General features: G+C 33.4%; 1 protein-coding gene across 3 annotated transcripts in view; it reads right to left on the minus strand.

The window, feature by feature from the left end:
- Positions 1-4,595: 4,595 nt before the first annotated feature.
- Positions 4,596-17,125, minus strand: part of Clk (circadian locomoter output cycles kaput protein Clock) — a 33,239-nt gene continuing 20,709 nt past the window's right edge. Inside the window, exons 4-12 of one of the 3 annotated variants that reach the window (XM_085943145.1) lie at positions 16,956-17,076; positions 16,011-16,106; positions 15,589-15,909; positions 14,511-14,658; positions 11,459-11,786; positions 11,337-11,369; positions 10,249-10,530; positions 8,664-8,780; positions 4,596-6,579 (exon numbers count right to left, since the gene is read on the minus strand). In XM_085943145.1, coding sequence (XP_085799271.1) covers positions 6,343-6,579; positions 8,664-8,780; positions 10,249-10,530; positions 11,337-11,369; positions 11,459-11,786; positions 14,511-14,658; positions 15,589-15,909; positions 16,011-16,106; positions 16,956-17,076 — 1,683 coding nt within the window. In that variant the 3' untranslated portion in view covers positions 4,596-6,342. The remainder of the gene's footprint in view (positions 6,580-8,663; positions 8,781-10,248; positions 10,531-11,336; positions 11,370-11,458; positions 11,787-14,510; positions 14,659-15,588; positions 15,910-16,010; positions 16,107-16,955; positions 17,077-17,125) is intronic. The other 2 variants (XM_085943153.1, XM_085943161.1) reach the window with 2 other exon arrangements.

The following is a 17,125-nucleotide window of genomic DNA, read 5'->3' on the forward strand; positions in this document are numbered from 1 at the left end:
TGTTGAGAGAATATTATAAAATTAATAATTTTCCAACATAGGCCATCTTTACCCTGGTTATCATTTTGATACTAGATACTACACATATGTTAAATTAATTATTATTGTAGTATTATATACTTTTATTGAAAAATAATTAATCATCAACGATAAGTTACATGATAGCATGTTAAAATACAGAGTTTAATTTAAAAGTGTTTCAAGTCATTTCAGTCTTCAATTCAGATATTTATATTTTAAATGCAGCCTGTAAACATGAGTAATTTCATTATTTATTATTAATAGGGAATGTAGTGCTACTACGAATATCTAATGATGGAATTATAAAACATGCATTTTACTTTATTTACTATTTTACTTTACACAAATACAAATAAATGAAATTTTTATTTTTTTAATATTAATCAATTCGTTTCAAAAAAAATTTATGCTAGGAAATATTTTATTTTTTAATTTACATATTTTATTAAAACAACACTATAGTGAAACTCGATTAAATGTAAAAGGTTTTCAAGATAAAAACAATTTTTATTTCTACAAAAACGATGTTTTTAATACATAATTAAACAAAAAAAAAATGTTATCAAAAACTATTAAAAAATGAGAATACTTTATTAAAAATATTTATAACAGTTCTCTATTATAAATCTACCAATCTAATTTATAAAAAAAAATCATTTTTAGATAAGACTGTATTGATGAATTCAAGCATATTTCAATGTAAATTGTGTTAAAATGCATTATTCGTAATTCCGTCATTAAAATTCGCAAACACACCCAAAATATGTATACTTGAAATAAAATTGTATCGATTCAACGATGGATAGTCTGGTCAATTATTTCCCAGAATTTTTAATTATTTCGAAAAATATTTATTTATTCATCGATATTGCTTTGGCTTCTACGAAGTAATCCCAATTGAACATAACACACTTAGCATTTTTTTCACTCCATGGCTCTATTAATCTTTGGGGACTGGAAATAAGCTCAATAAACAATATCTGTTAAGCATGGTAGCTAAAGCATCGCTACCGTATTGTTTTATGGTCGAAAATCACGAATGGGTGGTGAAGTGTGTAATAACATGAAATCAATTAGTTCAATCGGATGCGTATAGGATGCGAAATTTAAAAAAAAATCCGCGAACTTGTTGATCAGATCTCGTATATCATTGGCAGCTTCCCACATAATTTGTAAAATTGTGACTACATGTTTATTATTTCCAAACATGCTAATAATATAATAATTATCGTTGATAAACAACCATGAATAAGTATCGAAAATATTTTATATATCTACCAAAATAAAACGCAGACTTATTAAATTTGCTTTAACTCTTTTAAATCTTTCCTCAACAACATTAATTATATAATTATATTATTCAAGACAACATTTTACAAAATCACATATAAGTAATTTTTTTTTTTTTTGACTATGTCCGATCCTAATAGGATCATATGGGCCTCCACAGAGTGGAGGTTTGTATTGACAGATTTTGTTTTTTACGAGAAATGGATGTCAGCCACTTGCTCAACCTATTAGGTCCATACCCTGACACACACAAATTGAAAAACAATATGTGTACTTGCCAGACCCAGGATTCGAACCTGGGACCTACGGCTTTATAGTCCAACGCTTATGCCGCGCGGCCACCGTGGGCGTGTAAGTAATTACCGACATATTATTTATCTAATTTAATATCAAATATTATTTTATATAATAATGCATACTTTCGTGGGGTGGAAAGGGGATCGAATAAATACAACATAAATACTCATTCCTTATACCTAGCAAATGAATAGTATGAAATCTTTGACCCCAAAATTTACCAGCGACTCGCTGCAAACGAATAATTATTAATATTACAATGAATATTTAGGTACACTAGTTTTTTTCAATGACTATTATGAATGAATACATCGAACAGATGGTTGTTTATAATGAATACCGCCGAGAAAGTGTCGCCCATAACAGAATTGAAATGCCGCGCCATTCCTTGCACTTTTAGTCTAAAACGATATGTAAATTAAAAACTACAATATTTATTCTCAGCTTTAAATGGATATAAATTAAATTAAATTCTTTAGTCTTTTGACATGTATATATAATTTCATTTAGAGCATGTATATCTAATTAAAAAAAATTCCTCGCTACGAATTCTACATGCAAAAATTGTTTTATTTTCCTTCATTAGGAATACCAACCTATTTTCTTACAATAAATAGGTATGATTTTTATAAACTGAACTAATCTAAAAATATTAAATTCAAAAAAAGATTCTCACATCATGGTCCATTCTCTAATAATTGAAATGTGCTTTCAAACACCCATTGTTTCATCCATTTAGGAGACATTCCAAATGGCGCGGCGCGGCACGACGCTTGTTATTGGACACCCAGCGCATCGCTTAAAAGTCTCAACTGATTATCTGATAATTGGTCCATCACCGTGTGGTCTTTCATCATGTACATAATAACATAATATATATAAAACAATCACAAATTAACCTATAGTATGTAAATTCATTTTCTTTTTGGAGGGCTATTAATTAACCACGATTGCATACTATTAAATATTTAAAGAAACGAAAATCTTTAAAGCTAATCCGAGGTTCAGAAAAAAGTAGCATGATCTATAAAATGCATAAGTCAAATTATAAATAATATTATGTTAAGTAATTCATTTGGTTAATCATTATCCAGTTGTACGCGTCAGGCACTCACACCGGGGGGGGGGGGGGTTCGAGTCCGGACATCCCCCAAAAATGAAACAATACATATTATTTAGCCAAATGTAATATTTCTTATTCTTTTTCGTCAGCACCTCGTGACCAAGGATCGTGACCCGGAACATTTTCCTATCAAGCAACCTTCTCAAAGAGTGTGACTCCAATCCTCTCATGATATTCATGACATACAAAGCATATGTCAGTAGAAGACCCGTGTCGTTCAACTATACCCATTCGATAACTACTTGTGGATGCGATCGGTTGCAATAGTTGATAGGTAAGGCAAGTATCTGGGTATGGGGTACGTACCCGAAACGCAGTGACGTCCCGTGGGGGTAGGCAGATTGAGCGTCGCTTGGGTGCGGCAGTTACTAGAAGGGTGGAACTCGTATATATAGAAATAGTTACCTTAACTTGGTAATAACGAAAATATGTTTCCATTTAAAAAATCACCTCACGGGTTAGAAACAAAATGTATTAATCAATGTAAAAGGTTTAATAAGACTGTAATTTTTTTGTCAGGTTCGCAATGTATAAAAAGCCACTGTATTACCAACGCCAACAAATCCCTATTTTCAGGAAAAAATATTTATAAATCTAATTTTGTATGTTTTAGTGATATATATTTTGTTAGTACCTTATGTATCCATACAACACATTTCTTAGATATTGGAGTTATGAAAAGATGATAAAAAATACTGTATAAAAAATAGAGAGGCATTTTGGCGCTGCCTAGGGGCGGCATTTTGTCTAGGGACGTCACTGCCGAAACGTATTGGTGTCCACGGAGTAAACCCGGAAGTCAGTGGTACCCACTAGATTTTGTTAATCCCATCCCCTCCCGCCACCTTAAAAATCATTAATAAATTATTATATTATATCATTTTTCGAAATGGACTTCCCCCCTCCCCCTCCCATACCGTTTTCTGTGTGCGCGCCTGGTACGCGTTAATATATAAAGCAAAAAATAATAACTAAAAATACATTTACTTTAGACACCGTATACAATTAAATTACATTAAACAGTCACATTGTTACATATTTGATATGGATCAGCTTTCAAGCAAGTCTCATCTCACACCAATATCTACCTACCCTGATAAATGCCTTATATCAGTACTAGTTGGTGTATGATTCATCCCAATATTGAATGATTTTAATGCTACGTAAACAGCACATCGTGTGACAATGTGCAGAAGATACCCACTTTTAAATGTAGTTATTAAAGTAACGTTGATTACACCCATATATACTAACTTAATAAAATAACACGATTGCTAACGAAAACGTGGATATCAATATTGATACTTACATAATATATATTATATACAATGACATTATTAATGGACGACGCACTCGATACAGTAGCTAGCAAGTAAATTCGCATGTATAGGTAGACGTCACGCAATTTCCATTATGCGATATCACGCATCGGGAATTTATAGCAATATCACCTTTATTGGAATGGCGTTAGAGCAGTGTTTCTAATGTCAATGTTCATTTGAGCGAACCCGCTCGAACCGAACCATTCGGCAGACCCAACAAAAAGCATCAGGAATTTATAGCAATATTACATTTATTGTAAGGGCGTTAGAACAGATTATGCCATTCGGCAGACCCGACAATAAAGTGAGTGTCATTTTCTTTTCCAGATGATTTGTCCATATTAATATCATTCATTGATTATATAAGACAGGTAAACTAACTATTTAAAACATTCGGCGATTACCTACGTTCTTCTTGATTCAAACTGACAGTGAAAATGGAGAAATCAACTTCCAAAGCAATCACAACTAGCGTCCATATAAATTGTCGCAGTTACACTGCGCTTCATCTAATGGATCAGATCATTCATAAGTTTATGTACCTTTATTTGTAATTTACATTATTACATAAACAATTAGAATACATAACAATTAACATCAATCATTTAAAAATGATTTTTTTAAGCATTTAAATACATTGTCGATATACATATTATTAAAATTAAGTACTTATATACCAGTACGGAAATTATTCCGTTCTGGTCTTCCTATAAACTTGCGGACTTTTTGCTTTGTTTTGTTTATTTTGTACATGTCTAACAATATAATAATGTATAAGGACCAATGTCCACATTATTTAAGCCGCGGCACTAAATTACGAGCTTTGATGGTTAATTACGAGAAATTACGAGTGGTATTTGTTGCTTATTCTTCGAATGCAATATGGTAAACTGTTTATAGAAAATAATGATTGTATCATATTTTAAAAAATCTTCATTTTCTGCATTGAATTCGAATTCGAATTTAAGAAATACTTAGCACCACCATATAAGCTTGCTATTGTTGCCGCGACCTGACTATAATATACGGCCTCGATAAGTTCCCAAAATGACAGACTGTAGCCAGGGCCGCATTAAAGCATGGTCTTTAGAGGTTACAGCTCAGGGGCTTCATAATATTTAAAATTCCACTAGAGAGAGTATTTTCTAAAGGTGAAACATTTAATGAATATAGTACACAGATAGAAAATATAACTTAACAGACTTGCCCTCGTAATTGAAAATGATTTTCTGTAAACTTACCTACACTTTAATTTACCGATATTTCGGAGAAATTTGTTCTCAAAAATTATATGAAACAAATATTTCAATTTAAACTTTTGTCAGACTTTTTTGAATTCTTTTTCCATTTGAAAATATTAGTAGGAGGGCTTCACAGTATAATATATTGTAACTTGTAACCCATGGGCATCCAATTTCACATTCAGGCCCGATTACATCTAGAGTATCTTTGGATGTTCAGTCAAATCATTGATATAATATTAAGTATACATCATTGCATAAAAAATCTCACCGTTAAAGTGGTCATGCGTTGCAGAATAGGTCAAAACATCTGACGAATATCTACAAAATCACTTAAATTTTACAGAAGACATTTGGCGGTCAGCCTCACTAATAATACAATTCGTAACAAAATATCACACTAATGATTTTAATTTAAATACAGACGTGTAAATGTGTTAAAATGACGCTTTTCGCAATAATAACCACATTAATTTGGTGTTGTTTGTTTAGAAAAAAAATATTTGGGGGTCATCCATAAATGTACAACCATAATGACCGTGCGGCTTAAGCGTCGGTCTATAGCGTCGCGGGTTTCAGGTTCGAATCCTGGGTCTGGCAAGTACACATATTGTATTGAGTATGTACATAAAAGTTTGAGCAATTGGCTGACATCCATTTCTCGTAAAAAAAAACTGTTAATACAAAAACCTCCACTCTGTAGCCCATAAAAAATGATCTTATTAGGATCGGACATCACAAAATCATAAATGACCTCACTCGATTTTCTTTATTTTTATCCCCATCGTCACCCCCTGTCTAAACTACGTCAAACATTTTATTCGTTGAAAACAATCGATGTTAGAAAATAAATGAGTTTACATTTTCACATTTTCTACAATTATTCTACTAATCTCTCCTTAACCAATTCGTCACAAATCATCACAGTATATCAGACCGACCTTAGGGTGCATCTTCATATTATATAAAATGCTTTTCAATCTTTTATTTTTCACATGGTTCATTCAGTTATGAGTCAAATACAGTTAGTTTAATAGCGAGCGAATTGCTACGATGGTCTCTCCAAGTTCGCGTTTTGGTTGGGTGTATTGAATAGCAACTGCGCCTGCTGCTGTGACATTTGCATGGGGATATAATCACTCGGATCGGTGATAAGGTGCTGCATGGATTGTTCGATCATATTATTGTGCCTCTGCTGGATCGCCGGTAAAGGAATATCAGTGTAGATGTCCAAATTCTCAACATCGGTGATAGGCGGTGGATGTACATTGTATGTTACTGGCATCTGTAAAACAAAAATATATATATATACCTAGGTACATTACGATAACCAGTGTAGTTCCCTCTATGTATTTAACACATGTTATGACATTGTAAAATTAGTATTTTGGTAAATTATATGAAAAAATGAATAGATTGTATAAATCAGTAGGTACGTATCAAAAAACATCAAAAAAAAGTAGATACCTACATAAAAAGTATGTGTTAAAAGATATGTTTTTATTAAATGAACTTTCTGTAAAATATATTAACTTCAAATCCTTTTTATTTTCAAGAAAAATCAATGTTTTTAAATAAAGCTTTTTAAAAAACGAGAGAATTTATCAAACTACGTTATGTACACTTGCTTTTCCCGCCATCACCCGCCACGTCTCCACACCCGTTATGCAGGCGTATACCGTGGCGTAACGAACGATAGGCGCTGTTCAAATTTGTGCCGAAAGTGTCCCAGGAGCAACTTCCCAAGACCTTGGTTGGCGTGCACTAGAGTGTGCGTGATCCCTACTTCCATATAATGTATTACGGTCAATTCTCGACGAGAAAAGACCTTCTCGCTCGCCGTATAATGCCGCAAACTTTTTAAAAGCTGAGAAATTTTCCCTCGTAGATACCAAGTTGCAATGGCCGACCGGTCCAACTGAGGGTCGGACCGACTTGAGAAGCTCTTCCCTTTCAACCGACATATGGGGACACTCCCAGAGGATGTGATCGGCATCCTGCAATTCGCCACATAAGCAAGTCGGAGATTCTATTAGGCCAAGCTGACAGAGCTTGGAGGCAAAACCACCGTGTCCGGTTAAGAACTGAGAAGTCCAATGATCTGGAGTCAATCTGGTTATCTCCATGCGCCACGTTACATTAGGAAAAAAACAAATGCGGTTGTCTGCCCTTGGAAGAAGTGGTCCATCGCCCCTGCCACGCACGCAGCGCCGTGTCATACGCCAGGTCGCGTACAATAAGTTTTCGAGCTCACCGGCTCATGGATCTAAGTCCTAAAGGCGGCGATATAAAGATATCGCCAACCTCCGCCCCCAGACCTCCGAGCAAGGCGGTCGTGGCACCACGGATTTGAATGTGCAGGTCTAACGGAAGCACTCCAGCAAGGACAGGCAACGCGTCGGTAGAAGTCGTCTTATAAGCCTTAGTGAGGGCAAGTAATGCTGAGCGTTGACCGCTGAGAATAGTTTTCCGGATGGACAATAACTTACATCTATGATACCACGTGCTGGTGGCATATCCGGCGATACTCATAAAGATTGCATCGTAAGCTATTTTAAGAGGTCTGAACTTAAGACCCCAATTACTTCCAGTAAGCCAAGAGACCCGATGATAAGCTGCTTTGGCTTTAGCCACCGATGTACACTAATTATGTACTAAGTTATGTACACTAATATATTATATATATATAAAACTCTACTTGATTTCATATTTGTTAATTTTCTTCACTAGATGCCCCTGGTAACTAGGGTTAAAAACTCTACATTGGTGTGTTACAACGCATCGTCTCGATGCTGTAATATAAACAGTTTGGAGACAATATATATTTTTGCATCAGTCACTGCGATAAATTGATAGAACCATAAACGTTGAACCTTCTTCCAGGTGGTACCTTCAGAGGTTTCCCTAGAAAAACCACAAAAGAAAATTCCAGTTTGACGTACTTACGTGCGATTTTTGTAAAATATAAAAGTTCGTTTCGCTTCTTACGTGGGTAAACAATGTCAACTGTTGATCTTCTAGTAAGTTTATCATTTACATCCGTCCAAACAAAACAAGAGACCTTGTGATGTGAATCAAGTGAAAAACCAAACCAACTAATTCTCTCAGTCCAAGAAAGTGTGAGTAGGTGGGAGGGATAGAAACTACACTGACACTATCACGCGTAGAAAATAGTGAATGTTGTAATCCACAGATGAACAACGTTATTTTCGATTTTAAAATGCATACTACTGTTAAATACCGATAGCATTGGATTGATTGACGCTATCTTGTTTATTGTAGTATTATTGTTATTATGTTGTTTAACTGTCAGTGTATACAATATAAAATATTAGTTTTTTTAAGAAAATATTAAATTTTTATACTAACATTGATAAATGGCGGAAGAAGCCCATATTTCGCCATGACTAGTTGCTCTGAAACCCTCCGCAATTCTTCTTGTTGATGAATGATCATTTGTTGTAACTCTTCATGCTTCTTCTGCAACTATCGGTGGAACATCTTTAACTTTATTTGAACACAAACAAGCTACCCACTAAATTCAAATGATTTTTTTCCATATTTAATAATACACCCCAGATCAGAAATTTCTATTGTTCTATTGATTTTATTAAAAAAATATGTATCTCTCTTTATCATCGATCAATCAAACCAAGGATATTATGCCACGGCTTGGTATTTCTGCATGTGTGACTTCTTTAACATCATCATTCGCCATCAATAGAGATTGTGGATCAAGAAACCTCGTTTCGGGGATTCTCGAGAAATAGACAAAAAGGGTGAATCTAGAATCTCGAGATTTTTTTCTATATTTGAGAACTCTCATTTCTCGAGAAATCTTTAATGAGATTCTCGAGAAATCAAGAATTCGGTAGGTACTAAGTAAAATTTCCGACCGCAACCGAAATTAGGTAATTTGATTATAATGTTGATTTTTCGAAAATCTCGGGAGTTCTTGAGGAATTCTCTAGAAGACAAATATTCTTAATACAGAGAATTCTCAATTCTCAAGAAATCACAACCCTGGCCATCAATGACGTCATATTTGATGCTTAACAAATTCATATTATCATATTGTCAAACAAATTCCTCAAAATGACGTCAGTCAAAAATTTAATAGAAAAATTACACTGGTTAAAGAAATACAGTTTACAGAAACAACTATTTGAAAGAAAATTTTAATAAAACCTTAAACGCTTAACCCAAACTTTACTGTGGATTTTAATTCATACTGATGTATGAATCAGAACATTGAACTGTATCATAAATAATACACTTGACATCTATTAAATGTAGATACTAAGATGGGTTTTCGTAGCTATACGATAAGATGGTAATGTCAAGAGTTAGGTACAACTATGGAGTTTATTCATAATACTGATCCCTTCTCATCGTATTTAAAGGTGAAAGTGGGATGAATCTGTTGGGCGGACAATGTCTAAGGAAAGGATACTCCCAATCGCCCATAATAATTATCTTTAGTAAACCGGAAAGGAAATGTAGAGTAGGGATGAGTAAACTGAGGTGTTGGACTATATGAAAAGAGGTACAGCATTCTTGGTCAAAGGCAGTGATAATAATTTTCGCTGTAAATATAGATATGGTGCCGTTTCTTGAGGGCAACCAAGACCCACACTCAATATAGTAATTAATCCACTTAACCAAAGAATGGTTCAATTAACAGTTAAACTGACTAGAATAATTTTACATTAGCTATGCCCATCACAGGATAGTCCTAGAATATGTGATCAGTAATGAGTAAAATATTATCACACATCAACGTTGCATCACATACAGATGGAAGAGTTTAATAGTTAAATGTAGGTAATGAATTGGCTGGTAAAAATACGTTGTTTATCACCATTCATTCACACAGTATGTTCAGAAAATTTTTAATTTATATACTGCTCCACATCCACCATAATATTATGTGACTGACAAATTAAGAACGCACCTGGTCTTGTACTTGAGCTTGCACTGGTGTAATGAGGATCCCGATTTCAGATGCAGTAGAAATAGGAAGTGATTGTAGCTGTGTTGAGAATCCCAATGTTGACTGTAAAGGAAGCGACACGGTAACATATTGCGCCGATTCCAGATACTGGTTTGAACTGCCGGACTGGTGTATCATGGACGCCTGGTGGACTAGTGCTTGATTTAACTGCGGTGTTGGTGAACCATGATGAGATATTTGCGATGATGACATTCTTTGACAGGCGTTTCTTGATTTTGTTCGCTGAAAAAAATATTTGGATCAATCAGATATTATTGTATCCAACAGCTGAAATACAGTCTGAAATGAATCCGGTGTCGTCATTCTAGATGTGCTAATATAATAATTATAAGTCGGGCTTGATAGAGTCAATAATTTACGAGTGTGGTGAGATTCAGGCCACGGAGCATATTGTGGAAGCATGCAACATGGATGCCTTACCCGAAGGCGAAACCGGAGACTGTTGCTTATATTAATGTTTTACCGATTTCACAGTGACTTTTCATGCGATCAACTCTTTGGTTTTCTTTTCGAATGAGTTTTTCTTCTTGAACAATTTATTTTTTTACTATTGCCATATAACGTACAGTATCACTGGCTGATATCAGCATTGTACTACGTAATTCGGTGTGCGAGTAACAAAGCGCTTAGATACTAAATACATAATGTTATTTTTGGTTATTTTTTTAGAGTTTTTAAACTATTTTAAAGCTTAATTTATAACTGCTTAAATATAAAATTAATTGATCTTCTTAATTTTTTAATTGTCCTTTTTTAAATTATCGATGTTTACTTCTTACTTACGAAAGTTTCTTGAACGCGAGTTTTCAACAAATAAAAAGGAGGTAGGTACCTATTAGTTATCGATTTCCACTAATCTTAATATTAAATTAGATTTTTAAAATGCGATATCTTGGGTTGTGTTTATTTTTTGAAAACATATATTTTATGAAAAGTTTCTTCAAATACCTACATAAATCAAATTTATATTTTTCGAATTTTCTTAGCATAATTTAATAATGAAGGGTATATTTTTTTTAAATTCTTACCCTACAATATGGTTTACTCTCACGCTCCTGGCCCTGGAAAAGAATAATAAAAAAAATCAATATTAAATAACCAGAATCATATTGTTCTATCAATTCACTGATTATGTATTTTTGAGACTCACCGAAAGATGTGCGGACGATTTCTTCGAGCCCATTGAATCAGCAGACACGGACGCTGTATCGGAACCAGCTCCTGAGCTTTGCTGTAGAGCATTTGTTTGCTTAACATATCCTGCTTTATGACTACCAGGCTCTGGAGTATATTTAACTGCTTTCACTACGGATCTGGGCCAAGTCGTATGCATGCTGCTACTGTGAGCTGCTCCTGAATAGTTTCCCTGTATCGAATAGAACTTGGGGTCTTCTACTTCTGATGAAGGCTTGTAACAATCTTCCAGTTCTGAATAAGCTAGTGGATTCTTTTGCATGCACTTAATGACATCAATATAACTGAAACAATATAATATTTTATTAATATCATCCTATTTAAATATTATACTCGAGATATCTGGACTAGGGATTCCAATCCCGGGATCCCGAGCTATTTTCGATACCTTTGAATCCCGGGATTTCGGGATTGATTTTTTATAAAGAACAAAAAAATACTTTTAATAACAAATAACTAAATTAGAACTAAACTGAGTTTGAATGAAGTTTCATTCATGTAAGTTGTTATATTTATGTAAGTTGCTGATTCATTTTATTTTTTCACATAAATCAATAAAAATGAGAAAGATTGGAAAAAAATAATTCTCCGCACTTTTAACAAAGTAATTCCACCATGATCTCCTAAGTTTTACGGCAGTTTCATATTTGGCTGATTAATTAGATTTATGAAGCGGAAAGGCCAAACACCACGATTTGCTTTACTATTTTAAATCTAGCTAACCCATTAATTAAGACTTTACTACCAGAAACAGCAATCTCATATGAAATTCACATTATTATTAATATTACAATATTATTTATTCCATTAAACTTATGTATTTTAAGATTGAACAATTAACATAATTAACAATAATAATTACAAGATAAAAAGAACTTTTTATATACAACGATTTTAAATTTTCTGTTGAATTATTATACTAAATATGCTCAAACACTTGATATGAATTAAATAAAAAAACAAACAAATATAAAATACTGAAATGTCATTTTGACATTTCATTTTGATTTCCATAGTGACGCACGTATATTAATAATTTAGTTGGTAGAACCACCGCCTTAGTAACCAATAATAGTCTTTAACTTTTTACGGATTTTTCTGAAATAACTTTCTATACAAAACAGAATTAATTGAAAATGAATTCGATTCTGCTTAAAGATGGCTAAAAGTATTAAAAGAATGCATTGGCATCGTGTTCTGATATATTCTAAAAGTTTCAAATATCTAGATAGCCGGGAAGTTAGTTAAAAATCGATTGCAAGATTTGTACCGGACCAACAACCACCGGACAAATAAGAATACGAGCTAATGAAAACGTTGTATAAAAATGTCTTAAATAGTATAAATTATACTAGATTTATTTTTGACCGATTTTATTGATGTTATTTGTAAATATAAAAAAAATGTATTAACTATGGAAAAAATGCCAATCCCGGGATAATCAAATTGTAATCCCAAAATCCCGGGATCAGAATTTTGGCTCGGGATTGGATTCCCTAATCTGGACCCTAAAGATAAGAGACTAGACATAATGCGGTACTGAAAGCCTCGTAGATGGTCAAAAACAAATAATTCTAGAGTCAATTAACTCCAGATTCGAGATCCTCTCGGTTTCCTTCGGTCCTAAGCCATGCGTAACTTCAGAGTATTACAACCAACGCATAGTATTCGTATTGGTCATCTCGAAGGTTGTAAAAGACGAGGAAAAATTTCTGCCAGATAGACGAACCGAATTAACAATGTCACGGGTTTTTCTACTGACACATGTTTTGCTTGCCACATACATAATGTTGAGAGGGTGGAGCCAAGTAGTGAATAAGATTACTGGATGGGTAAATCATCCGGGTCAAGATCTTCAGTAATTGAGTAGATCCATCAAAATGATTTGTATCTACTATGTCTTGGAGTAGGCAGGGTTTAATTGAATTTTAGAAACTAAAAAACATTATCTGCTCATTGTATTCTTAGTTCAATGAAAAGAAATACGTTTGACTGACAAATGTTATGTTCATTTTGAACATAACTAACTTTCATACCGCTGGCAACCCCGACGTTTATCTATGGTCACGTCGATGGAGCGTACGCGATTTGACAGATGTCGCTGATGGAATTTCCGGCAACAACGAAGGTCGCGAGGTGTGGAACAAGCAACTTGGCTTTTTTGATTCTGACTGTCGTCTAGTATAGTCGTGCTCCGCTTGAGTTTAGCCAACACTTATAATGGACGTCACTTAACGGAGCACGATGCAGCCGCAGTGTTTGAAGCCTCTGATCGTTCCAGTTTGGTATTTTAAAACTATTATTTGATCCACTACTCTTCCAATGTTTCTTTTCAAACTTAGCTGCTTGCATTTATTTTAGTATTTCTAAATTTCAATATCGAGCCGCTTAATAACCTTTTAATGTATTTCTAATTTCTTGCTTTGGCTATAATATAGTTTCTGTCAAGTATATAAATCGCTTTTTTATTTATTGTTCCCACTTTATTCCATACTGTTAAATGATTATAATCTTTCACGGTCTCAAGATCGTGTGGCATCCAGGACTTTATTATGTACATCTTAAATCATAGATTGCACGTGCCTTCAGCCGTGTAATCCCTTCTTGTTCTCTAATTAAATTTTACAGTTGTCAGTTGCGAGGTTGCAGAAGTAATTATCGTTCGGCTTGAAAAAGATCAGGTAATCCACGGCCCTTCCTTGTGTCTCATGCTCTCTTTGCTTTAACTATACTTTACACTTTATTCTATTCTATTTAGAAACTCTTTAATTTTGTGATTGTGACGACAATGATCACAATCACAACATACTAATATATCACAAAGTTTAGTGTGCATTATTTATGTCGGCTCTTAACAGCCTACCTCCACCCTTCGCCACGGCCTTGTATACGTGTCTGACATGAAGTGGACGGAGGAGATAATAATAAGGGAATGAAGGAGATAATAACAATTTTGTAAAAAACATGCATAGTCAAATAAAACACAATTAGTATTATAGATTTCTTACCTAACTACTCGGTGAGTGCAAACAACAAACTCAGGTTTTGAATTCCATTGATGGTATGTAATGTAAAATCTTGTTTGAAGCCATATCCATTGCTGGCCCTTTGTTAAAAATCTGTAATAACATGATGTGCCTTCTCCCTTTTGCATTACTGAAACAAAGATACGTTTGCCATTTTAAGACAGATAAAAATTGAAATGCTTGTGTATTTTCATTTTGCGAAATTTAAAAAAATAACTTACAATATAATTTATGAAATGTCGTGAATCGTCGAAAGAATCTTTTTTTGATTAAACATGTTATTTTTATAAATTAGGAAAGCACTAAGGACCGAGAAGAGTGGATGGAACTTTGATGATAATTATTTTTATAAGCAAACGGTAATATAATATTTTTGCAGGAATATAAATAAGGGTTTCTTTTATAGGAATAGATAAATTTATTGTACATTTTAAGTATTGTGTGTTAACAGTTGCAAATAACGCGTGACGATATGAAATACAGCATATAGCAATAAAATGTGGTGCATTGATGCAACCGCCGCATGACAGGAGACGTACAACATCTTGACTCCAACAAAATAGAAAACGGCACCACAAGAACGAGAATTCACCTTTTTTAGCAATTATTGAACAAGCGACATGTCACATAATAATAATTACAACTGCTAGTAAAACCATTCAATTAAATAATACAAATCTCAACATTCCAAAATATAGATTAATATATTTTATTTCAAAAGGTTTTGACAAAGACAAAACTCAGACCTCAAAATACATAATAGAAAAAAGGGGGACCAAGAAGGACTTGAATCTTACATATTTTCACGGTCCGTCTGAATGCTCTAATCCCTATGCTATTTGGTCTGCTTATGAATAATGCGAATTAAATCTAACAAAAACGCGCTCTGACGTATTTCAAAATAATATACTTATTTGAAATAAGATTTTAGCAAACTTTAAATCTTATTTAGTAAAAATTTAAAATTAACACAACTCTCAGCTTCGCCAAAACGTCGTTTGATCAACAAATGCCTAAAAGAGCCTAATATTATAATTATCAATATAATTGTTATACTTACGAGCTTCGTGACATGTTACAACTTTTTCCAAGTCGTCAAAATGATAATAATCATATCCAGAAGTGCCTAAAACTTCGAAGGGCAAATATCCGATAATGGGGGGAGCTCTGTGGTCTAAGAAGAGAAACTTCCACTCAAGGCTGTGCCGAGATGTGAATTCACTCTTGGAGGAATCCACGACTGACATTTCCCGTATGAGCTGAGGAGTTTGCAGTCTACCGGTACACACAAATATTAATCTTGTGTCCATCTCGTCGATGTTACCGCTGAACCGGTTATTTGGAGTCAAGCTGTCGATCTCTTGTGAATTGACATTAGTTCCTGTGACGAAATAAAAATATAAATAATACACTCAATATTAAATTAAGGTAAAAATATTATTAATTCTAAAGCTTTGGTGGGTGTTGTATAATTTTACTTACGAAAATATCCAATAAATTGAACTAATTCATATGATGGGCCTTCTCTAAAATCCAAAGATCCTCTTTTTAGATGGCATACGAATATTATTTGGTTATCTGAGGGAAAAAATACAATAGAATTAGGTATGCCGTGTTAATATTTTATTTACACAAACCAACAGTTCTAACAAAAATAGTAAAAATTATAGTGTTCGTTTTTCGGTTAATGTCTTAAATAATGTCTTAAATAGTATAAATTATACTAGATTTATTTTTGACCGATTTCATCAATGTTTTTGTATATATAAAAAATTTATATTAACTATCGAAAAAAATGCCAATCCCGTGACCTGTCCCGAGATCATCAAGTTGTAATCCCGAAATTCCGGGATCAAAATTTTGGCTCGGGATTGGATTCCCTAGTCGCGAGTGATCGTGCTCGCTTGTAAATAATAAAATCGTTAAATTGTAATTTCCGTTTCAAGAAAAAATGGTGATTGGTGACTTGTGATTCTCGACTTATTCCGTTTTTCGAAGATTTGAGATTTTTCGAACAAATAATATTTTTTATTTTTATGAGAATTCGCGATTCAAAATTGATCTTACTCATTCGTTTTTTTTGAATTTTTTTTGAATAAAAAATCCAACGAATTTGAATAATTCTTTTTCAAATCAGTCAGCAGTTTTTTTCTATTTCAAAATCCTTTTGGTTTTCATTTACTTATTTTTTCTGTAAACATTTTCCTGGTTTCTCAAAAAACTCGCTTGATAATTATTCGAGAGATGAAAATCACGAAATATCTAAAAAATTATACCTATCTCTAAATTTGCGATTTCATATTTTTTGCTATTTTTCGAGAATTCTCGAAAAAATAATTCTATTTGACAACCTTCAATGGTAATGTACTTAGATATATAATATTTATAATTTATGACAATCTAAAAGGGCAAAACTAGTTACTGTACCTTTTGTAAACATTCCTTGCATTTGGTCAATGCTTCCAATTGGATTTTGGAGTAAGTTGTAAACGTTTGGTCTATCGTCTTCAAACATCATCTCATAAATTGAAGTATTTAATAGATCACTCTGAAATTGTAACAAATAAAACCTAATAAGGATAATGCTGAAAATCATA

This window comes from Rhyacophila brunnea, unplaced genomic scaffold (assembly GCF_057557595.1).
Source record: "Rhyacophila brunnea isolate RB1 unplaced genomic scaffold, BYU_Rbru_1.0 scaffold_1, whole genome shotgun sequence".
Classification (NCBI taxonomy): Eukaryota; Metazoa; Arthropoda; class Insecta; order Trichoptera; family Rhyacophilidae; genus Rhyacophila; species Rhyacophila brunnea.